The 25457-nt window shown below is 38.4% G+C and overlaps 1 protein-coding gene across 1 annotated transcript in view; it reads right to left on the reverse strand.

Annotated features, from left to right (window-relative positions):
* Positions 1 to 25457, reverse strand: part of RYR2 (ryanodine receptor 2) — a 683573-nt gene that overhangs the window by 265912 nt on the left and 392204 nt on the right. Inside the window, exons 22-24 of the mRNA XM_058542954.1 lie at positions 24250 to 24354; positions 19768 to 19871; positions 9941 to 10024 (exon numbers count right to left, since the gene is read on the reverse strand). Coding sequence (XP_058398937.1) covers positions 9941 to 10024; positions 19768 to 19871; positions 24250 to 24354 — 293 coding nt within the window. The remainder of the gene's footprint in view (positions 1 to 9940; positions 10025 to 19767; positions 19872 to 24249; positions 24355 to 25457) is intronic.

The following is a 25457-nucleotide window of genomic DNA, read 5'->3' on the forward strand; positions in this document are numbered from 1 at the left end:
GTTTCCAGTACTCACTAAAGAGGCCCGAATGAAGCTAAAACAAGAGCAGTGACCCAGAGGACTCACAGAGATGAGGAGGAGAGACCCAATGTGTGGATCCATAACCAAAGACCAGTAGTGAAAACATGCATCCCGTTACACGCCAGCAGAGAAGAAGGAAGACAACTGAGAGAGACTCTCTCCTCTGACCAAATCTGAGCCAGGCTCCTCTGAGTCCCATTTCTGACTAGGCCTCTGTTCTTGGGCTCTGTTCTCACTCTCCTTAGTCTAGTTTTAGCAAGAATCTTGCTGGATCAGTTTAACAAAAATCTCCCACCCTTGAAATCTGATCACATTCCTCATCCCCCACCCCTGATGTCTTATCACCCTGGTCTGCCTTCAGCAAGAAGCCTATCAAGTCAGTTTTCTCAGGACCCCACTTATTCTTGACGTTTCCTCTTAGTAATTTCCATCCTCTGACCCCTACCCTGCTCCTTGGCTATAAATCCCCACTCGTCCTTGTTATATTCAGAAAGGAGCCCAGTCCCCGATTACCATAGTTCCTGAATAAAATTTGCCTTTACAGGGCTTTAACTTCTGTCCAGCTCCGATTTTCTTTGACATATAATTCAGTCCATGACAGCAAACTCACACAAGAATGACCAAGGATGCAATGCCCCCTCCTCATCAGGGGAGTGTCCCAACTGTATGTAGCCCTCGGAGCAAGAGGCGGGTAAATCTTGAATTCAAACTAAACAACAAATATTCATTCAATGCTAGAATGTTTCAGGCCCTGTTCTAGTTTTTTTTTTTTTAAAACCTCAGGGATACATCACTCTGTAACATGGACAAATAAGCTATATCATTATGGAAATTATGTTCTGATGGGAAATCAGGCAGTAAACAAAATAAATGTAAAATAATAATGTGTTAGAAGATGTAAGTGCTGTGGGGCAAAATATGGTAGAAAAGGGGGCATGGGGGAAGCACAATTTTAAATAGGGCACAATTCTAAAGAAGTTACGGAGGACGACTTTGAGAAGATGATATTTCAATCAAAACTCAACTGTGAGAATAAACACAGAAACCACTGATTTTAATTGAGTTTGCACTGAATAGACTAGGATTAGATTTCCACTACCAAGCTGCGTTCTGGAGGCAAGGCCATTGGGTTTAAATACAAAATTAAGTCGATCAGAGAAAATGAAGAACATTACATATTAGCACATTTTTAAATTTGTAGTCGGTGAAATTTACTCACTACACATAAAAAGAGTGTATAAACTTGTTTTACTTTTTCTTTCACAATCACAGCACCTCACCATTACAGAAAAATTCCAACTGTATTTGTAGCACCATTTTCAATTTAGGTAAACATTTACATAAACTGAATTGGGTACATGCGCTTGTGTCCATATAAACAGTATGTATATGGGGCTGCACATTCAGCATCCATCTAAGCATTCATTTCAAATTTATATGTACGTATACGCATGGAGAATTTCATTCTTAGCCTTTCATCTGCCCCAGCTACCACTCACCCCTCCATTACCATCACTATCAGCCGCTTCATGGCATTAGGGCTAAGAAGTGGTGGAGGAAGGAGGGAATTTAGAACTAGTTTTAAAAATCTCTCAGATGCTTCAAATATGCTTTTTCACAACTCAACACTACCTCTTACTTCCCAGTGATACATACAGGCAACCGGTTTCTGACCTACTATGTCTAGTGTTGATTTAGTTACAGATAAGTGCCAAAGAAAACTTTAAATAAATGGCATTGATAGTCAGACTAGGATTTTATTTTCATTTAAACCTATAGATTTTTTTAAAACCCTCAAATGCTCAGGCACCTTAGATATTGGGGACCACGAGCTCTGGGAATGGATTCCTTTTCAGTTGCATTTTTCTTTATTCCCATAGTAATTGGATTCTATGCTCATCAAACTATGCAGTGGGTCAAGAGTTTAATTTTACAATAAATGTGGGAAGATTTATGAATTTAAGAATAGACGATAATGTGTTGTACCTTTCAGCTGCCTGCTTGTTTTGAGAGAAGAGGAGGAGGAACGGAGAAAAGGAAAAGAGAACTACAACAAATCACATTCTACTCAAGTCCTCAAGGATTTTGAGATTTTTGTTACAGATGCTCTCCACTGTATTCTTCATCTCATTTATTGAATTCTTCAGTTCCAGTATTTCTGCTTGGTTCTTTTTTATAATTTCAATCTCTGGTAAAGAACTCCTTTTCATGAATTTTATTCCTGATTTCATTGAATTGTCTTTCTGAGTTTCTTGTAGCTCACTGAATTTACTAACAGCTTCTTCAAATTCTTTATTAGTAATATTCCGTGCCTTCTGAGCTCAGTTGCTGGAGAATTATCATTTTCATGATGCCATATTTCCTTGATTTTTCATATTGCTTGTAGCTACGCATTTCTGCTTTCACATTTGAAGTAGCAGACACCTCCTGAGCTAAGCTTTTACATCTTCGCTGGTTCTTACAATTCACCAGGCTGCCTACTAGAAACCTCTCTTTTGTTTTTCAGAAGGTGGCACTATAGCTCAAGTTTGTGGTTTCTCGCTGGCCCACCAACCTTGCTCTGTCTTCCGTGCCCGCTGCTCCCTGTCTACCAAAGCTTGCTCTCTCAGATGCACTCCGGAGCGTGCATAAGGAGCTGGCAGCGGAGAGGGGCGAGGTGTGGGTTTAGCACCTGGTAAGGTGGGGGTGCCCACAGACCAGTAGGGAGATCCCTGGGGGTGGCACTCCCAGAGGCTCATGCATTGACTTCTGCAATCACTTCAAGGCCTTTGAAAGTCTTATCTGCCTCTTTCCCAATATCCTCCCTCCCTCCAGTTGCAGAGCTCCCACCTGAGTACTCCAGGTGCTGGTGGAGAGTAATAGGTTTCTCCAGCTGAACCCCATCCACCTAGGGTAACTGGACCCCCCCTCAATGTCCTCCACATTCCCCACGGAAGAGCCAGCCTCCGCCAGATACATCAGTCTGATAAGCACCTTCTTGGGGGTGGGGCAGCGCTGAGAAAGTTTCTCTTACAGCCTCCGCTGCAACCAAACTCATATATTTTTTCTTCCAAGAGTGTGTTGACATATCCCTTCGGGAAGGCTGGACTTTGTAAGTTCTCTCTCGTGGGTGAATGCCTGCCCAATTCAGCACTCCCCAGATTCTTCCCAACAGTCGTGAGAGGGGTTCAGGAACTCCAGCTGGCTCTGCTGGGTCCACAGCGCTTATGGTGTTTGTCAATCTGCTACTGGCTGCACTCCTGGGTGAGAATCCTCTTGGGTCCCTTGGGGGAAGGTGCAATGTCTGGAAAGCCCCACAGAGGTGCTCTTGTTGGTGTATGGATGTCTAATTTGTTGATTTAAACGGGGATATAAAGGAGGATCATCTTCTGCGGCCATGTTGCTGACATAACTCCGAACCAGGTATTTTAGAAATGGGGAGCATTGCAGTAAACAAAGTCCCTGCTCCTTGTTGATTGCGTATTTCAGTTAGGAGACAGAGAAATGAACCTCAGGTGTAGAAGTGCAATTTAAAAAAATAAAGCTGGGTAAAGGAAATGATCAGGCTATGATTGACAGGATGCTTAGAGAAGACCTCTCAGAGGAGTTTATATTTGAGCAAAGACTTAAATGAAGTGAGAGTTCTTTTGCGGTTTGTGTTTTTTTCTGATCAAAAAAAAATACTTCCCTACCTCATGGTCATGAAGATATTCAACTCATCTTCAACAAGTATTTTGTTTTAAGTAATTAGGTCTTGAATTAACCCGCAAATGTTGACGTATAGTGTAAGGTAAAGACTTAATCTGTTTTTTTTTTTTTTTTCCTATTTTGCTAATTATTTGAATACCATTGATTGAATAGTTTTCATTTTCCCACTTATGTAATAAGACCTTTTGCATACATCAAATTTCCATATATGCATGTGTATATTTGCGGGCTCTCTCTGTCTCAATTTGTCTATCCCAATACCATTATAACACTGCCTTAATTATCACAGCTTTATTATAAGTCTTGATATCAGAAAAAGCATGTTTATCTTCATTTGTAAAAGACTTCTGCCTATTCTTGGGCCTTTGCAATTCCATATACATTTTAGAATTAGTTTATCAAACTGTTTGAAAACCTCTGGTGGTGGAATGACTAGAATAGTATTGACTTTAACTGGGGGAGAACTGATTTATTTGTCTTATCATCCATGAACATGATCTATCTCTATTTATTTAGATATTCTTTAAACCAGAGTTAAACATTTTGTCCACAGAGGTCTTGTGCCTCCTTTGTTAGATTTATTTCTATGTTTCTCAACTGTCTTGGGGATTAGGGATTTCTTTTTTTTTTTTTTTTTTTACTTTGCATTTATAAATGCTATCTAAATGGTATTTTCAAAGATATTGACCTAGTAATATTGCTGAACTTATTGTAAACAAATAATTCTGTAGATTCTCCTGAATTTTCTATGTAATAATATTACCTACTATTGATGACTGTTTTCTTTTCAATACTCATACTTTTTTCATGTCTCATTGCATTGGCTATGTTGAATACATTAGGTAATAGTGGCTTACAATGCCTCTTTCCAGAATCTTAATGGGAAAACTTTTGGATTTTACCTTATAGATTATTGGTTGCTGTTGGCATTTTGTCAGGTTAAAAATCTCCTCGGAGATTATTGCTTGCTGAGAGTCTGTGTGTGTGTGTGTGTGTCTGTGTGTGTGTGTATGTGTGTAGATTTTAAACTATTAATTCAATTCCTTTAGTAGTTATATCTCTATTAACATTTTTCTTTCCTCTTGGGTCAGTTTTGATGTTATTCTACATAATTGTCCATATCATTTAACTTTAGAAAATTTTGGCATAAATTTATTACATTTTGCTATCTCTTCTGAAAATATCCCTAGAATTGCTAAAAGAAATAATTCTTTTGTCCTTTATCAATCTTTTCAGAGGTTTTTTTTTCCTCGCTGATAAAGCTCTTAAAACATGCTTTCTCCAAGTATTGCTTTATGTATGCAATCCATATGTTTTGATATGAAGTGTTTTTCTTTTCCATTCTTGTGTTTTTAAATTTCCATGATGATATGTTTGATCCATAAGCTATTTAGAACTATGTTTTAAAATTTCTTTTTTTTTTTATAATTTTATTTATTTTCTTTTCCCCCAAAGCCCCAGTAGATAGTTGTATGTCATAGCTGCACGTCCTTCTAGTTGCTGTATGTGGGACACAGCCTCAGCATGGCCGGAGAAGCAGTGCATCGGTGCGCGCCCGGGATCCGAACCCGGGCCACCAGCAGCAGAGCACACGCACTTAACCACTAAGCCACGGGGCCAGCCCATAGAATTTCTAAATATGTCATGGCTTTATATGACTTTTTGGCTCTGCTGCTGTTACTCTTTGTGATTCAGTGAATATGAGCTTTATGATATCAGTGTCCTCATGTACTAAAGGATGTTAAATTTTATAAAAGTTCCATGTGTGCAGTGTTCTATATATGTCTAGCTTTCAATTTGTATGCACTTAAATGTTTATTAATCTTTGTTAATATTTGTCTGTTATACATATCAGTTTCTGAGAGTTGTATTATCGCTATGATTGTACATTGGTCTACTTATTTTTGAAAATCGATTAATATTTTACTTTTTGAAGCTGTTTTATTTGGTGCATAAATGAGTATTTATAGCATAATGCTTGTTTTCTTGATCCTTATACAGTGACCTTTTCTTAATTTTGCTTTCAGTTATTTTGTCTTACATAGGACAACTGATAAAAAGGAATCTGCACCAGTTTCTTTTTGAGTAATATTGATTGGTATATCATGTTCTCATTTTTTTCAACATTTCTATATTCTGGATTACTTGATGTGTCTCCTATAGCTGGGTTTTATTTTTGTGACATGTGTAGAACATGAATTATCTTTTTTAATCCAATCTGACAATCTCTGTACCTCACCTGCAGAATTTAATCCATTTACATTTGTTGTGATTAATGATATATATCTATCATGATATTTTTTGTTTTTAAAAATAACTATTTTTAATTCAAAAGAATATGCTTTAAAACATTATAATAAAATGAACTCCATTAATCCACCAGCACATTAAGAATTAGAACATTACTAACACCATTGTATCTATGTGGGTGCTCCTCTCCATCCTGTACCCTTGACTATACTCCATCCCAAAGACAGTTACTATCTAGAATTATGATTCTACTGCTTTAAAAAAAAAGTCTTATCAAATAAGCATATAGCACTAAATATATATATGTGTATATATATATATTTTTATATGTGTGTGTATATATATATATATTTATTTTTTTTTTAGTTTTACTTTTTTTTTTGTGAGGAAGATCGGCCCTGAGATAACATCTGCCAATCCTCCTCTTTTTTGCTGAGGAAGACTGGCTGTGGGCTAACATCTATGCCCATCTTCCTCCACTTTATATGGGATGCCGCCCCAGCATGGCTTGCCAAGCGGTGCGTCGGTGCGCACCCAGGATCCGAACCGGCGAACCCTGGGGCGCCGCAGTGGAGCAGGAGCACTTAACTGCTTGCGCCACTGGGCCGGCCCCTAGTTTTACTTGTTTTTGATCCTCAAAAAATAGTGCTATACTTTACATAACCTTGTGGGATGTGTTTTTATCCATCCTTGACATTATTTTTTAGGTTCATCTATGTCATCATTTATAACTATAATTCATTCATTTTAGTATGTGATTATATCCAACTTAATCCTTCTTCCTACTGAATAATATTCCTCCCACTCTTTCTTATCTCTCCCTTATTTTATGCTATTACAAATAATATTGCTATGAACAATAGCTTTCATGTTTCTTGGTGTGGACTTTCTCTAGGGAATATCTCTAGTGAAACTGCTGAGTAACAAGGTGTGCAAATGTTTAATTTTACACAATGATGCCAAACTACTTTAAAAATGGTTGTAAAAACACACCAACCTTTTAAGCTTGGGATGATCTGCACCCATATCAATACTTATTATTATCAAATTCCTTAATTTTTGCCAATAGAGTAAGAATAAAATGGTATCTCACGGCAAATTTTGATATAGTATAGTCTGTCAGCAGGTGTGAGTACACTTTTCATTTAATGACCTCACCTTTTCCATTTCCCCATCTATTCTCAAATAATGCATAGCTACTGAGAGCAACACAAACAAAAAGCATCAGTAAAAAGAATAATGAAGGCAGAAGACCCTAATTGCTCAATGAGACTAACTTATTACAAACCCTATGCCCTATCTATCTATCTATCTATCTATCTATCTATCTATCTATCTTAGATTAAGCGATCAGAATTGAGATAGTTATCATAAGGACATATATTAACCCATTTGTTTCAACAGATATAAAAAGCCAGATTTTTTCTGACAAAACATAATTGTTTAAACTGATTTTTTTGACAAGTGAAAACTGGCTTTACGAACTAGGTTTTATAGCAGATAAATTCCATAAATTAGCTTATTTAATTATAAGCTAAATTCTGACTAAAGTTTTTTGTTTTGTTTTGTTTTTAAGATTAATTTTTAGAGCAATTTTAGGTTCACAGCAAAAGCAAGAAGAAGGTACAGGGAAATTTCATATACCCTGTGACCTCCACCCGCCCCCCACCCCACACACCCAGCCTCCCCCATTATTAACATTCCCCAGCACAGTGGTACATTTGTTACAATTGATGAACCTATATTGACATATCATTATCATCCAAAGCCCACAGTTTACATTAGGGTTCACTCTTGGTGTTGGTGTTGTACATTCTATGGGTTTGGACAAATGTATAGTGACACGTAGCCACCATTATAGTGTCACACAGAGTATTTTCACTGCTCTAAAAATCCTGTTCTCCACGCTTTCATCCCTCTCTTCCCCCTAAACCCTGGCAACCAATGACATTTTTCCTGTCTCCATAGCGTTGCCTTTTCCAGAATGTCATATAGTTGGAATCATACAGTATGTAGCTTTTTCAGGCTGACTACTTTGCCCTGAGGTTTTGACGAGATACACACTTATATAGCACATGACAAAAATAATTTATTAAACATACTATGCTAGCAAAGGTAATTTGCAATTACATTTCCATCTCCTTATCCTTGTGTACATCAGGTTAAGTAAGGTATCTCTGTTACTGAAAGAGTAACAGATATAACTAGTTTTGTTGGTGCTGGTGTTTTTAGTCTTAATAATGCCTTTATGATGTACTTTCCAAAAAACTGAGTGACTTAAATGAGAAGATAATGAATTCTTTTGCAAGTAAGGTAGTTTCCAATTTTTTGCTTTTAAAAAACTGAACAAGGACATGATTAGTTGTCACATGATAGATCATTGAACACGTTTTTTGATGATGAACAACTACGAAGTTTTGGTTCACTGAACTGAATGGTTTTTTTAATAATAAAATTATTTATTTATGTGAACAAAATACGCAACTGACCCTGCAACTTGTCTCTTTATAGCAATAAATAATATTTATACACAGATATACAATATAATCGAAAAAATAGCTGAATCCATTTCATTATGAGCTATTTTCAGTAAAATTTTATATTTTATATTGATTTTTACCAAAAATTTGTTGTTTTGAACACTTTTATACCAAAAGTAATTATCATAACTCCGAAGAAAAATCTTAATACTTAGTCACTATGATTATAGAAAAAAAAAATAAAAAATTCAATTTAGCTACACATTTGTTTATAAAGAATAATAGAGTGAACAATAAAATATATTTTAAAAGGGTAATATTGTATATGTAAAATGGATTAGAAATACAATTCAAAAAGAAAAACAAAATGATATAAAATTCCCTATTATCAACAACACTTCTATGTAGGTTTTAAATAGATGATTGTACACATATAATCATTGTGGATCTGCTTTTATTAGATACACTAAGAATTGACATAAAAGTATCATTTAAAAATGTAAATATGTGAAATATGCCATAAAATAGCATCCTTTGGAACTATTTAAACTTAAAAAAAATTCAGAACCTAAAAATGTGTAGGGTGACAATACCATTTTTTATTAATTTTTTAATTTAAATTAATGGAGCACCTGAATAAAACTGTGTGTTGAACTAGAAGACTACCTTGAATTTGCATTTTGACAGCAAGCACACGATTTCTATTTTGATTTTATGTTTATCTGGGGTAACCTGAGGCTTGGGGTGACAGATGGAGATTACAGGGTGGCTATTTTGTTTTTATCTCCATGATATTACTTAACACCTTTCCAGGTCTGCTATTTATCATGCATGGGCCTCAGAAAAGTGGCTTGAAGACTTAAATTAAAATAAATGAAGAAAAAATAACAACATGAAATAGCTATCATTTCTTGAGCACTTGCTCATTTAAAATCTAAAACTTCCCTATGAAGCAGAGATTATCAATACCTGTGAAGACATGAGAAAGTGGAGGTTTTAAGTTAAACAGGATCACAGACAGAGGTGGTAGCACAGCAAGCAAACTCACCACTATAGCATTAATTGCCTCAGTTTTCTCATTTTAAAATGGGGATAATGATACCGACTTCATAATTACTCCTAAAATATTTTCTCTTAAAAGCAAGTAAAATTATAAGTTTTTTTGCCGGAAAGTGGGAAGCCATACGTATCAGTTAGGAATATGGGCACATGTGTGTTCACACACACACACACACACATATACACAGGGAAAATAACACACTTTTTATAGCATACTCCCAAAGATTTTCTGAGCTTTGTTTCCTTTCTGGACAATGTGATAGAAACTCTTGTTGCACCACAGACTTGATGTAGCCCCTCGTGTAATATAGAAAGTTTCCATTTTGAATCTGAATTTTATAGCTTAAGTGTAATAAGCAAGGCATCTAGGTCTCCATCAAGAGTTATTTGAGTGCACTAATCAATGCACAGACTACTTGATATTGCTTAGACACTCAACTTACTTCTTGGGTAGCTTCATTTTTTTCACCTTTTCTTCCGCATGTTCATCTGATATACCCACGTGACATCCTAAGGCCAACAAAGTCCTGGAAAACAAAACCAGAGATCAGCTGCAACAGTTCCTTCCCTATGTCCAGAAGAACCCAACATAATAGCAGTTGGGAATGAGGTATAACAGTCCACTTTGAAAGCAGAGCAGAAGCCTTTTGTTTTTAAAGCAAAAGGAAAACATTTATTTATAAATTATTTTCTTTTGAGTAATGAGTAAGACACTGAAAATTGAAATGGCACAAAAAAGGAATATATTGAAAAGGAAGTGTCCCTCTAGTCCTCTTTCTTTCCCTAAAGGCACTGATTGCTACCAATTCTTGAATGTCCTGCTAGAGTCTATGCATGTTTTAAAACAGGTGTGTGTGTGTCTGTGTATTGTTTTGTTTCTCTTTTACACAATGGGTATATACAAGAGACAGTTCTCTGCAATTTTCTATCTTGACTTTAACTTTGATATACTGTCCTTCATATAAAGCTGGTTTATTTTCAACAACTCTGAAGTGTTCCATTAGTTGAATGTCAAAATTTTACCCGATTCTCTGTTCAGTCTTTTGTTGTTAGAAACAATGGTGCAATGAATAACCTCATACATTTAATACATGTACTATATCCTTCATCTGTAGGATAAATTCCTAGACAGAATTACTGGGTCACAGGGTACGTACATTTTAGAGTTTGACAAATATTGGCAAATGTCTATAGAGTTGGTATTAATTCACATTCCCACCAGCAACATATGATATTGCCTGCTTCTCATACCGTCTCCAACACAAAGTTATCTGTCTGACTTTTGTCAATTAACAGGTTAAAAGATATCTCATTATAGTTTTAATTTGCATTTTTCTTAATATAAGTGCATTTGAGCACCTTTTTCATATGCTGAAGAGATACACGTACTTTTTTCCTGTGAAAATATTCTTTGTTCACTTTTCTATTAGATTTGGGTTTTGTTGTTGCATTTTAGAAGCTCTTCAAATGTCTGAGATATGAGTTGCAAATATTTTTCTGTAGTTTGTTGTCTTTTTACTTTCTTTATGGTGTTCTTTCTATGCAGAGTTTTAAATTTGTTTTTATAATGCTGAACTTTTCCATCTTTTTTATGGCTTCTGGGTTTTATGTGGTACTTAGAAAGAGTTTCCCCGTTTGTAAAGTTATTTGAAGGAAAATGTCCATGCTTTTTAGGGGCGGGGAAGACTATATGGCTTAAAGTAGGGATTTAACTTTGTATTTCATTTCAAGATGGATACCCAGTTCTCCACAAAATATTTACTGAATAATCTATCTTTTACCACTGATTTGATATGCCATCTTTATCATATATTAAATTTCCTATATATTTTTTTTAATCCTTTTCTGGACTTTCTAGTCTAGAAAAGTCTCATTTTCACATGACATATCAGGGTCCGAATTTGCCAGGAACTGTTTACCCATTTTTTAGACATCCTGTATTACTTCCTCCTCTGAATGACCTTTTGTTGATTTTCCCAAGAAACATCCTTACCATTCACATTTAGAACTTACCCTTTCAAGTCCTCCAGGCTTACACAGAACAACTGGCCTTGAGTACCCATGACAATGAGTGCTTTCTCCCATCTCAGTACAATAAGATCTAATAGCATATCCTTTTTGGACTACAGAATTTCTAAGGTCTGGTCAGCTCCAGTGGGGGTGTAGCAAGGATTTAAAATCCATCTGTACTTATCCTCCACAAAATTTTAAAAATGAAGATCTGGAGATATATTATATGTGTGTATATACATACAAGTATGTATATATATACACACATACACACACTGCTATCAAGTTAAATTTTAGGTTACATATGGCAAAATTAAGATGACCCCATAAAATTACCCTTTCAGTGTTAAACTGCAAAACTGGATAGAGCAAGAACTGACTGAAGCTATAAAATTACCTAAATAAAGAATGTGCCAATTAAAATGAGATTGGTCAGCAATTGAAGAATAGAAAATTGACTCACAGAACAAATCCAGGTTATACTTATTCAAACACTGTCCAGGGGACAGGAAGTTTTTGCCATCATTCTCCATTCATTCATTTATCCATTCAGTAAATATCTGTTGAATGCCAATGTATGCCAGGCCCTGTGCTGAGTTCTGGGAGTAAGCCTGGAAGCTAGTGGGGACCACAGATAATAGTTAATTATGATACAGTGTCTTGTGTGCAATGAGATATGTATAGGGCTATGCAATTATCAAGGAGGATACCAAACCCAGCTCTGAGGGAACTCGAGGGTGACAATGATATTAGGATTTATCTTAAATTCAGGCAATTAAACCTTTGAGTGCATGCCCACCAAGAAATCTTCTGATTATCATGTATAGAGAACCCTGAATAATACATTAAGTGAGGGCCTTGAATGCCATGCTGAGGGAATCACACTTATGTGGAGTCAGAAGGTTATGCTCAGAATGGCATAACGTAAGTCGTCGTCAGCTTGGAAATGTGTTTTTTAAAGGTTTATTTATTATTATTTTAGTAAATTTATAGAGTTGCATGACCATCACTACAATCTAGTTTTAGAATATTTCCATCACCCCCGCAGGTCCCTCATGCCTATTTGCAGTCATTCCTCACTCCTACCCCCAAGCAACCGCTAATCTGCTTTCTGTCCCTATGGGCTTGCTTTTTCTGGACTTTTCATATAAATAGATCATACAACATGGAGTCTTTTGTGTCAGGCTTCTTTGACTTATCATTATGTGTTTTAGGCTTGTCCATGTTGTAGTGCGTATCCGTTTTATTTCCTTTTATTGCTGAATAGTATCCCGTTGTGTGGCTATATCACATTTTGTTTATCCATTCATTAGTTGATGAACATTTGCACAGTTTCCAGTTTTTGGCTATTATGTATCATGCTTCTATGAAAATGCTTCTGTGAACATTCATGCACAGGTATTTGCATGGACATATGCTTTCATTTCTCTTAGGCAGAAAGTAGGAGTAGAATTGCTAGGTTGTATGGTAAATTTATGCTTAGCCTTAAGAAACTGCCAAACTGTTTTCCAACATGGGAGGACCACTTCACGTTCCCACCACGTGTAGGTTTCAGTTTTTCTACATCTCCACCAATACTTAGTATGTCATCTTTTTGATTACAGCCATTCTACTGTGTGTAGTGGTATCTCATTTTGGTTTAATTTGCATTTTCCTAACGACTAATGATGTTGAGCATCTTTTAATGTGTTTATTAGCCATTCATATATCTACTTTGGTAAAATATATGCTCAAGTGATTTGTCCATTTTTTAATTACGCTGTATCTATTCTTACTATTGAGCTGTAAGAGTTTTTTATATATTCTGATTGACTATAAATCCTACAGATATAAACTTACATAATTCATAAATATTTTCCCCCGGTCTGTGGCTTGTCTCTTCATTTTCTTCATGGTTTCTTTTGTAGTGCAAAAAGCTTTACTTTTGATGAGGCCCAATTTATTGATTTTGTTTTCTTTTATGGATAATGATTTTGGTATTATATCTAAGAACCCTATGCCTAATCTAAGGAGGTCTTAAATGAGAGCCATAGATCATTTTAAAAATCTATTTAGTAATGTTATCAACCACACCAACCTCTTGGAATAAAAGCTCTTTGTTCTCTATATTATCTTTATTAAAATCATTTTATTTGATTTAACACTGTTGAACTCACTCGTTTAAAATTTTAAAAAGGCTGCGGAAGGGTGGGGAACGAGGAACACACTACAAAATATGAACTGAGACTCCTGTGCAGAGGCTAGATGTTCTGAGCCATGGAAGAGAAGAACAGAATAGGGAAGTATAAGAGGATTAGCTGAGGGTGGGCTCTCGGTCTTATTCTTGTCTCTTCCACAGTCACTTGCACATGCATTCGGTAAACAGTGACTCCTAGATTAAGCAGCAGGAATTGGTTAAGGTGGCATTTTAGTACTTAAAGTATGTGGCCATAGAAAAGAAGAGTCGACAGACTGGGACAACGCCCCAGAGACAACATGAGGCACCCAATAGATGACAAGCATTGGTGTGCAAATGCCTGGTTAGAGACCGAGCTTTATCATTTATTCACTCCTTCATTCATTCCACACATGTTTACTGAGCTCAAGGTAAAGTTTGAAAGATGGTGAATAAAATTAAGTGAGATGCCTGCCCTCAAGAAACTTAGGGTCTGGTGGAGTAGAGAGGACATCATGTGATTATACATACCTGGAAGTTTCTACGCTGAGAGATAGAGAAGGGATGAGTGCCTACAGAAGGAGGCCCTATTGAGTCAAGGAGCTCAGAAAATGTTTCCCTAAGAAGAAGTAACCTGAGATGTAAAGGATGAGAACAGGGCATGGAGGGCAGCATTCCAGGAAGAGGACATATAGAAGGCCCTGTGGTAGAAAGGAATATGCAAACAGGAGGGCAAAACAAAGGCTAGAGTGACAGCAAGCAAGAAAAAAAGAGCAGCCTCCCACATGATAATGCTGATCAGAGTGGAAGCTTGATCTTGTAGGACCTTTAGGCAAATTAAGACACTATCTTGATCTTAAGAGCACTGGAAAGCCATTAAAAGAATTTAAGGGCCGGCCCCGTGGCCTAGCGGTTAAATGCATGCACTCCGCTGCTGGTGGCCTGGGTTCGGATCCCCGGGCCCACACCAATGCACCGCTTGTTAGGCCATGCTGTGGCAGCGTCCCATATAAAGTGGAGGAAGATGGGCACGGATGTTAGCCCAGGGCCAGTCTTCCTCAGCAAAAAGAGGAGGATTGGCATGGATGTTAGCTCAGGGCTGATCTTCCTCACAAAAAAAAAAAAAAAGAAAGAATTTAAGTAGGAAGAATGACATGGTCACCTAAATATTCGAAAAAGATCAGCTGGCTACCAAGTGCGGAATGGATTAAGGGAGGAGCTAGAGTGTATTTCAATCGGATCTGTTGGGAGGTATTATAGCTTCAGGTAGGAATAATGGTAGTTTAGCTAGGGTGGTACAGGGCGCTGGAGTGTTGGAGGTGATGGTATGGTAATAACATCATTGTGATAGAAGAAAGGAAAGGAGTAGATGGGTTAAAAGATGATTAGAAAGGCCTGGGTGAGGGAAAAAGAAGCGTCAAGGATGACTCTGAGCTATCTGGTTTGTGTTATAGGGGGCACTTGACACTATAAGAGAAAGAACACTGAAAAAAGCCTGAGATTGGAGGGGATAAAAAAGTCACAAAGTATGAGGCACATTTGCAACATCCAAGCAAGTTGGAATCAGAGTAAATACTATGTGCTGGATACTGTGCTAGAACTAGGTATATGATGGTGAATTAGAAAAAAAAAATCATGGTGTCTGCCTTCATGGAGCTTACTGTGTAATAAGAAAGGCAAATATTACATGACCTCAGAAAGTAATATTAAAAATTGTAGTGAGAGCTATAAAAATGTTATAAGGTGTTATGAGAGAGAGGGAGAAAGTGATGGGGACGGTCTCTTTGAGGAAGTGACATTTAAGTGGAAACCTGAGGGATGAATAGTGGGGAGCCCATCTAAGAGTAAGGCAAAGAACTTTCCAGGCAAGGGAACAGCATATGTGAGGCAGTAAATAGTTTAACCCACTGAAGGGAAGAGACCATGGGGGCTGGAAAATAGTGAACAAGGGCAGCAGTAGTGCAAGACATGCTGAGAAATGGGAGGCATCAGATCATCCTGGACTTCCACAGACTCTTGAGAATATCAGATTCTATTTAAGTGCAATGGGAAGCCACGGAACAGTTTTAAGCAACATGTGTATGAATGTGTATGTGTGGGTGCATAAACTCTGGCTGCTGTGTACAGAATGAACTGGAAGAAGGCTAGTGGGGGGACCAGTTACAAGATTACTAAGTAGTCAAGGTGACAGATGGTGGTGGCTTGGACCAGGATGACTACTGTGGAAATGGGGGAAGGGGACAGATTGGAGATATACTTGGGAGGATTTGGTGATGGGCTGGATATAGGGATAACACAAAAGGAAGAGTCAAGGATGATTCCCAGATTTCTGGCCTGAGCAGCAGGATGAATGAGGGTATCATTCACAGGGGACGTAACGCTGTAGGTCAAGGTGCCTCAGATGCATCCAGGGAAAATGTCAGCTGAGGAATGGGATACACATGTCCGTTGCTCAGAGCAGATGTCTAGGGGAGAGATGATGTACGTTTGCGGAGTTGTAAGCACCTGTGTGGTATTTAAGTTACGAGTGTGATGAGAATACCTCCCAAGAGTTCGCACAATGAGAAGAAAGGGCCCAAGATTGAACATAAGGAATCACAACATTTAGAGATTGGGAAAATTGTTGCCAGCAAGAGACCGAAAAAAAGAAGGTACAGAGACAGGAGGAAAACCTGCACTTTCAGACAAAAATCGTGCCTCTCCCCTGAACAGTCATTTTTCTCCCTTCCGTATTGCTCTCTTCACTGTCCCGTGTCCCTATCCCTCCCCACCCCTCCCCCACATATGTATATAAACACATCACATTTCCTAAAAATAATTTTAAGGAAAAAACTACTTGACCAGAAGAAAAATATTGTTGTCGTCTCACTATATTTTTGTTAACTTCCAAAGAGAGATTCTATGAAAGTACATTATGTGTTGATTAAAAATCATTTTAACATTCATTTCCTAAACACGAGTCATTTATTCAAAAATTAAGATCTGGAATTGGGAAAATATTGTATGGACTGAAAACTAACTCAGAAACTAAAACTTTAGTAACACCGATTAAATTGGGAGGACAGCTGACAGGCATGCTGTCATAAGCTGTGCTGTAATGAAAGATGGTGTCAGAATTTTGAGTCTGTACAATATACAGATGACCATTCAAATCCAAAGTAAGTTGTCTTTGTGAACAATCTGCATGACAAAAAAAATCACAGAAAGAGTATCAAAAATTCACACTCACATTACATCACCCCTTTACCCAAAATAAGGGATATTCTGAAACAATCTTTTGCTTATTTGTTATTTGACACTCCTCAGGACTTAACTGACTAAAGTTGTTCATCTCTTACATGATATATATATATATATATATATATATTTTAAACTTAACTTTTATAGAGTGCTTCGGCTCTCAGACATGTAGTGCTAAAGGCTTTCTCAATATTATATCATTTAGTTTCCACAACAATTCCATGAAGTAGAGGCACCATGATCCCCATTTTAGTGATGGAAGAAAATCTAAGGTTTAAAAAATCTAAGATTCCTTTTGGAGGAGGAAGCAAGTCCTTGAATCCAGACCATCCATCTCCAGAGCCTGTGTGCTCACCTGCTCTGCCCTGGAGTCTGCCAACTAGACAAGTGAATAAAGGAAATACAGAAAGAAAGGGCTGTGCCTTCTCTAAACGACTGGAATTGGGCATAGTGCGACTTTTGGAGAAGTAGGGGCTCTTTTTGCCCTAATTTAAATTTTAAAGAAATACGTGCAATCAGTACATCATAAAACCATAAAATATTAAGAATTAGCACATGGAAAGGGTTGTTATCATTCACCATAGGCAACAGCACCATGGGACAGGCGTCTGATGATCAATCAAACCAGCCGCCAGCCGCTGTTAGGAGTGAGACGTTGGGAATGAGAGGAGATTACACGCAGCAGTCAAAGGCTCAACATACTGAAAGCAAATACGGAGATTTCTACACTTCAGCGCTTGCCAGGATTTGCTCTTTGCAATAGCTGGCTTAGCTGTCAGTCTCTAAAATTATGGGGAATGTACTGCAAATTTAACTAAATTATCTTAGACCATGACCCTTCAATAAAATATTTTGTTGTAAAAGATGGGCAAATGATGAGCTGCTGTGAATTGCTAAGCTAAACTCTTAGCAATGTGTAAGCCTCACATCAGGACCACAAAGGAAGACAGGAGAACCTGGATCCGAGGTACACAGCTCACGATGACGCAGTGTGCGTTCCTTATTCCAGGCAAGCTTTATCATTTTTTACCTTTAGGAGAGTCTCAATTTACTTGATTTGTATATACTCTTTTTCCTTTTAAGTTACTAGTAGAACCTAAACTCATTCCATGCCCAACTTATTTATTTCTTATTTATTTATTTATTAATAATTTATTATTAATGATAATTACTATCATATCTTTGACGAAATAGACCTGAACCCAAATCCTAGAATTTGAAACAGTGTTTAAGTTTATATTCTGGGTCCTGGGTAAAAGAGCTTCAATGGAAATAACTCGTTACTCTTTTTTTTTTTTTTTTTTTTTTTGGGAGGAGATCAGCCCTGTGCTAACATCCGCCAATCCTCCTCTTTTTTTTTTTTGCCGAGGAAGACAGCCCTGGGCTAACATCCGTGCCCATCCTCCTCCACTTTATATGGGACGCCGCCACAGCATGGCTTGCCAAAGCAGTGCGTCGGTGCGCGCCCGGGATCCGAACCAGCGAACCCCGGGCCGCCGCAGCGGAGCGCACGCACCCAACCGCTTGTGCCACCGGGCCGGCCCCATAACTCGTTACTCTTAACAAAACAGAAACAAAAAGGGCAAAAGTATTGTTTCATACTTAATATATGTATTAGGATGAGTGACCTATTTGAACAAATCCAGTTCTATAGGCCATCAAGGATGGAAAAACAACAAAAGAAAAGTTACAGTCTTTTCAAAAATATTTTCTGAACTTTTTTTTTTTTTATGAGGAAGATCAGCCCTGAGCTAACATCCAGGCCAATCCTCCTCTTTTTGCTGAGGAAGACTGGCCCTGAGCTAACATCTGTGCTGATCTTCCTCCACTTTATGTGGGACGCTGCCATAGCATGGCCTGACAAGCGGTGCATTGGTGCGCGCCCGGGATCTGAACCCGGGTCGCCAGCAGTGGAGCGCGCGCACTCAACTGCTACACAACAGGGCTGGCCCCATGAACTTTTCTATATTAAAATTTGAAATTATTTCCCTTACTTTACTTTATACCACCTCATTCTTTCACCTGCAATGGTAAGTGGCAAATTTCATGAGAACAGTTGGCACAGCCACTGAAGAGCAAATCTGCCTTTACAAGATGACGTACAAATACTCTACAGTGGCTTTTCTCAAAGTGTGTTCCTCAGACAAATGGTCCCGAGATACTCTCTGAAACAAAGGATCCTATGGTTAAATAAGTTTGGGAACTATCATAAATGGATTCCATCCCATTTTAGAGATTCACAGTACTGAAAAGTTCATCAACAAAAACAAAAACTTATTTGATTACTGTAACTCGGCATCTCTTAAATATATTAGATCAGTGCTTCTCAAAATCTCTGTGGTGAAGGACCAGTTTTCTTTTAATTTCCAGTCCATGGTGTTTTGATTCTCTGATAAAATACAATAAAAATTGTTAGAGGAAATTAAATTTTCAAAATGACATATAAAATACAAGCCTACATTTTATAAATTTAGATTCAATAGACATAAGGTTGTTCTCTTAAATTGGTATAAAAGTTTCTAAGCACTTGTTCTTAATATCTTATCTTGTCACAAATTAGTAGCAATTTGTGACTGACCTGGTCCATGGCCCACGGCCCGCACTGAGTAGCACTGTATTGGATCACAGAACCCTCGTATTCTATAATACCCATGAACATCTGTAGAAGACTCCTTGGGAAACACTTATATAAAGATAGAAAATAACACGGTCAAAGTCTAATTCCCAACAAATATTAATTCAATCTTCCTGTGCATTATGAAAAGTTCTAACTGGAATTAAAATCACAGCTGAATCGGAGTATATCAGTACTTTGCTTCTTTCAGGAAAGGCAGATGGGAAAACAGGAAAAGTTAAGAAACTCACTTCAGGGTCTCAAGCGACATCTGTAAGTTGTAATTGCGTTCCTGCTCAGGCAGCTTGGAGAACTCCACCAGACACGGATGTTGTCTCTTATTGTCATCTCTAACCTGAAACAGGACAGGAAATCAGCATATAACAGTCTCCAGTGTCAGACACCAGCAATGGTAATCCAGTTGTGCCGTGGAAAGTGAAGGGGAAAAGCAAGAAGGAAAACCCCGATCATCACCCCAGCAAAGCTGCCTGTGTAATCTCCCAGGCATGGTTAAGGTTTGAGGTCAGTAGGAAAAGTTGGCATTATCTGAGACTCTGTTCTCATCTGTTTGGCACAGTTCCTGACCCTGGCTTCCATGCCTGCTCTACCCTAAACTCACATGCTCGCTCCCTCTGCAACTTCCAGCATTTGCTTAAATCTTACTTTCTCAATAAGGTTTATCCTGCCTACGTTCCCAGCACAGCAATCTCCCCACCCAGACTATTCTTTTCTTTTTTTTTTTTTCTGTAACAGTCTAGCTAATAGACTAGAGCCTCATTTTGTTATTGTCTGTCTCACTGCACTCGAATGTAAGACCAAAGGAACAGACTTGGTCTCTTTTGTTCTTTGATGTCTTCCCAGCACCTAGAATATGCCTGGCCTGTGCTAGGAACTCAACACAGGTTTTGTAAAGTGAAATGAATTCTATGTAAGAATGGCGTAGCAACGACTTAGTTTCAATGTGTGGTAATTTTCATGTGTTTAGAGCCAAATGGATTAGAGACATCGATTAACTTGACTGCCTGACGTAAACTCTTTGAGGTGGTTCCAGCCATTCATGTCACCCACTGTAAGTTACTTCCTGCTCTCACAAATCACTCTTCTACCTTAACAAAATGGGTTAACATAATACAGGCGTTTTTCATATTAATCCTTGAAAGTGTGTATTAGCAATCAGACTAAACTAAATTCAAGATTTTAGGAATGAATTAACGAGGAAGATGTTCTATATCCTTGCATTAGTAATTAGGTTTTTTATCTTCTTAGAGACGTAAATTACATAGGCATTACTGCCATGGTGGCACCTAGATGACAGCCATATGCTGTCAGGGGACAAATTACTCCATGGGAATAATTACCAGGTTTTTATAAATGCCACATAAAAAGTATGCAAACACAGGCAAAAAAAATTTTTTTAAGTCTTTAGGAGTCACCAAGTTAAGATATTTATTCTTTTCTTTCTGATGATCATTACAAATGAACAGGACTTATACTAAAGCATATATTTATATATACTTATCTAAATGTACAACCCTGGAAATGAAATCTAGAGTTACAAAATTTAACTCTGACTTCTAAACATAAAAGTAAAAATGAACACGTCCAAGTCCTAAAGAAATCTACTCTCCATTTATGTAATTTCCGCTTCCCCTCTATTCTCTACGCCAGAGAATAACTGACTCCTCCATCTCCTTGGGGGTCAGAGCTAAAACCAGAAATCTTCCCTGATTTCCTTCCCTCTCTTACCCACATCCCGTACTTTAATTCCAAAACATCTCCAGCATTCACGTCTCTCCATCCTACTGCCAGGCCCACAGTTGTGAAACCCACCACCTCTCACCTGGGTCACCTGCGTCTTCTCCCTGACCTTCTTCCTGCCTCCAGGCTCACTGCTCATCCACACTAAGAGTAGAGCTCCGTTCCAATGCACAGACTGAAGCATGCCACCTCCCTCCTAAACATTCTTCAATGCCCTTTACCCCTGTACAGAATAAAATCATATTCTGCCAAAAGCCCTTTGTGACATGCTTCCTGTTCACCTGGCCAGACTTCCCACCTCTACTCGTCTGCACCACTAGCACCTTGTTCTTTAAACTGTGACAATGCTGAGCTACTGAAAGATCATTGCAAACGCCCTGCTCCTTCCACCTCCATGCATTTACACATGCCAGGTCCCCTGCCTAGAATACTCTCCTGCTCCCTGATTGCTAGTCAACTTGTAACTTGCCCTTCAGGCCTCAGATCGAATATTTACCTCCTCCTGGAAGCTTTCCCTGATTTCCCAAGAGAGACCTAATTATTCCTCCTTCACTCTGCTAGCACCTCTGTCATAGTACTTAGCTTGTAATTGTTTGCATGTCTATCAATCAGCTAAACTGGAAGCTCCTAAAAGGCAAACTGACTAAAAGTCAAGGTCTTTTCAAGGTCTTTTGGGGACCCCAGTACCAAGTACAAGGCCAGGCAAATACTAAATGTTAAAGGACAGGTGAATGCCTGAATGGATCTGCCTGATGTTATTCCACAAAATAGAGCTCTTGCATGATGCTCCTGTGAAATATATCCAAAAGACATTCAAAGAAACTATAAGTTCTTTGCAAAAAACAAAAATAAACAAAAAACTCAACTTATTCAACATACTGGGCAGTTTACTCCCAAGCCGAATATATTTGAATACTTCATTTAAAATGTTAAAGAATCTATGGACTTCACCTGATAACAGAGACACGCAAGTCTAGAGCGAGAGAGCATAAGTCAGGTATCATCACTACTTATCTGAAAGTGTTGTAGGTAGGTAGTAAGTCAGACATGAGCAGGGGAAGGGATAAAAGCCGACAATTCAAGTAAAAGAAGTCTCCTCGGAGGGTCACCTAACACCTAACACCCACAACGTCTTATTTTGTAGCCAGACAGGTGGCTAGTTATGAGCCAGAGAAACCCACAAATCCTGACACCTGTCCCAGCCGTGGAAAACTAAACGTCTCTGGTGGCAGAACATGTGCACAAAGAGCCCCCAAACGCCCTGCCCTGACCTTACCCTCCGTGTACCAAAATTATAATAAATTTACATTGCAGTTTTGACCCCCCTTGTGGGGGATGGATACCATGACAGTTCCGATAGGGACCATCCAAGGAAATAAACTCCCCCGCCTGATGTGAGGAAGGAGGCAACAAGCCAATTGGACAGACCCCCTTCAATCCCCTCCTATACCCCTGCACCACCAATATGCCCTGAAATTTACTCAAACCTCAGGGCGGTCGCTCACCTTGAGCCTGCCCGCTCCCTCTCTCGGAGTATACTTTTGCTTTGCTAATCAACTCCTGCTAAAAAACTTTCTTGCTTGTGTTCACTCACAAATTCCTTTGAGATGCCGAACAAGAACCTGGAAAATCCAGCCAGCCCTCCAGGTAACAAAAGGAGTTCTAGGGAAGCCCTTGTAAAAGAAGTGGGACACAAGGTCAATTATCAGATGAACGAGCGATGTGAAATCTCTTCACGGGTCCATTTGAGACTCTCCCCAGTTGCTGCCCTTCTGATATGATACCTGGAGCTCCGCTAGCCCAGAACGGGTCCTGAGAACACAACTGTTTCATTCCATCAGCAGATATTTGAGTACATTCCCTGAACCAGGAAAGGTGCCAGATGCTAGCACTATAGCAACAGACCACGTGCTTAATCTCTACCCTGGAGGCACACAGAGCTCAATGGTATTACCGCTGACACTAATAATAAATGTTCTTTATTCCAAGCTCAGTGCAAGAGACTATGACCAGGGTGAATACACTCATTTCTATAGTCAGTCAAATATAAGAAAGTATTACAACCTTTGGGATATTTAACTAATAATATTATGAAAGTGAAAGTATTGCCACAGTCCTGCTAAAAACAGGTATACTATACACTGGGATTACATAGGGAGTTGTTTCGGGTTTTTTTAATCTAAATTTTATTGACAAACTATAAAGTAACATCTTTAAAAAATAATTCTTCGGGAGGCCGGCCCAGTGGCGCAAGCGGTTAAGTGCGCGCGCTCCTCTGCGCCGGCCCGGGGTTCGCTGGTTCGGATCCCGGGCGCGCACCGACGCACTGCTTGGCAAGCCATGCTGTGGCGGCGTCCCATATAAAGTGGAGGAAGATGAGCACAGATGTTAGCCCAGGGCCGTCTTCCTCAGCAAAAAAAGAGGAGGATTGGCGGATGTTAGCACAGGGCTGATCTCCTCACAAAAAAAAAAAAAAAAAAATTCTTCGGAAACATATTCAATTATTATTTCTCAGGCTGTCTTCTACTTGTGAGACCAACTGTGAACCTTTGCTCACAAGACTTGTACTGCTACGTACAATTGGGACTAAGAGAAGTGAAGCACTGGGGGTGGCGGAAGTAAATTCACCTCTTTCTTTCCATTTTCAGTTTTCACTTTCAATTTCAATGAGATTTTTTTCTAGGTGGCTTAGAAATCAATGCCTATTGTCTGTATATGTTAATATTGATTTAAAAATATAACTTTAAGCCTAAAGATTGATAACTTTTCCACTGTCCAGGCATCTAAGCTATCCTTCAATGAACCTGCCAATACTGTCATTCCCTCTGGCAAAGAACTGCACAAAAACTAATGTGTAGGGGAAAAAAATCAATGTAATCGATTCATGTCACCACATAGCAGGATGAGTGAGAAAAAGTTATGTTTTCAGAAACATGTATTGACAGAATCTGAAAATAAATTTCAAAGTTATGTACCGGACCATACTGCCAGCCAAGTTCAATTTTATTCATAACCCAGAGTTCATGGATATTCTCTGCCAGTTTTTCTCTTATCCTCTCCAGGTGAGGAGGCAACACGATCTAAAATTTAAAAAAGGAAAAAACACACATTAGAAACAAATGCAATAAAACTCCGTGCTAATTGTCCTCACTGTGAATTGAACTAAATAAAATTATCTCATGAACCATTAAAATGCAATAACATAACTAGGTTCTAAACCCTCTAGTATGACCTACTTATAAAAATATGACTAGGTATCTAAACAATCTTTACGTAAGTTTGGGGGCCTTTTTTTTTGGATAGCTTATGTTTCTAAGTGAATTTATGAATAAAAGTTATGAAGAAAGAAAATAGAGTGTTGAGGGGAACAACAACTATTAAGAAAGATGTCTTGATGTAGGATAACCACCAGAGCAGGCATTACTTAAAAAGAGAAATCACCCCAAAGTTGTTAAACCAAGCTGACCAACATCCACAGGTGAGAATGAAGGCAATCAGTGCCCCAAAGATGGTCCATCGGCTCTTTGAGCCTATCAATAGCTGATGGCAGCAACTTATGTTTTCCCTCAACTCTGCCCTGTTACTTCTAGTAGTTTCCAAATATAAGCCTCAAGGGAAAAGATCTTTACATGTTCCCACTAAAAAGGGGAAGTTTAGTGACCTTTTCATAAAGAGCACAGAATGGTTTTCAAGGTGAGGGGTTGGTTGTTTATGCCTGGTGATGCACTTATGTCTCACCCCACCTCTAGTCCCTCAACATATAGAGCAGGCAACCACCCATGACCTCCACTGATGAGGCAGAGCTTTCACAGGGAGCAGGCTATCACTGCCTCCTTCTCCAAAACAGCAGAGGTTATCTAGGTCTCCAGAAATCCTAAATGTGTTACCATTGCATAATCGCATTCTCCATTTCAGTCCACTTCAATCCTCCCAATCCTGTTTACTACTAAACTTTGGTAGCAATATATATATATCCTGCCACATTCCAGCAACAGGCAATATAAAACTGAATTTTGGCCAAGAGAAAAGCTTGTTTGTTTATTTTACTACATAATATAAAAAGCCAGCAAGGAAAGACAAGAAAATGATTCAAAGAGCTAAACAAGTGGTTGCTAAACAACTGAAGCTTCTGAGGCCTGGTATTAATGCTACCTCAGAATTTAGAAGCAATGCCTTTGATCTT

This window comes from Diceros bicornis, chromosome 6 (assembly GCF_020826845.1).
Source record: "Diceros bicornis minor isolate mBicDic1 chromosome 6, mDicBic1.mat.cur, whole genome shotgun sequence".
Lineage (NCBI taxonomy): Eukaryota > Metazoa > Chordata > Mammalia > Perissodactyla > Rhinocerotidae > Diceros > Diceros bicornis.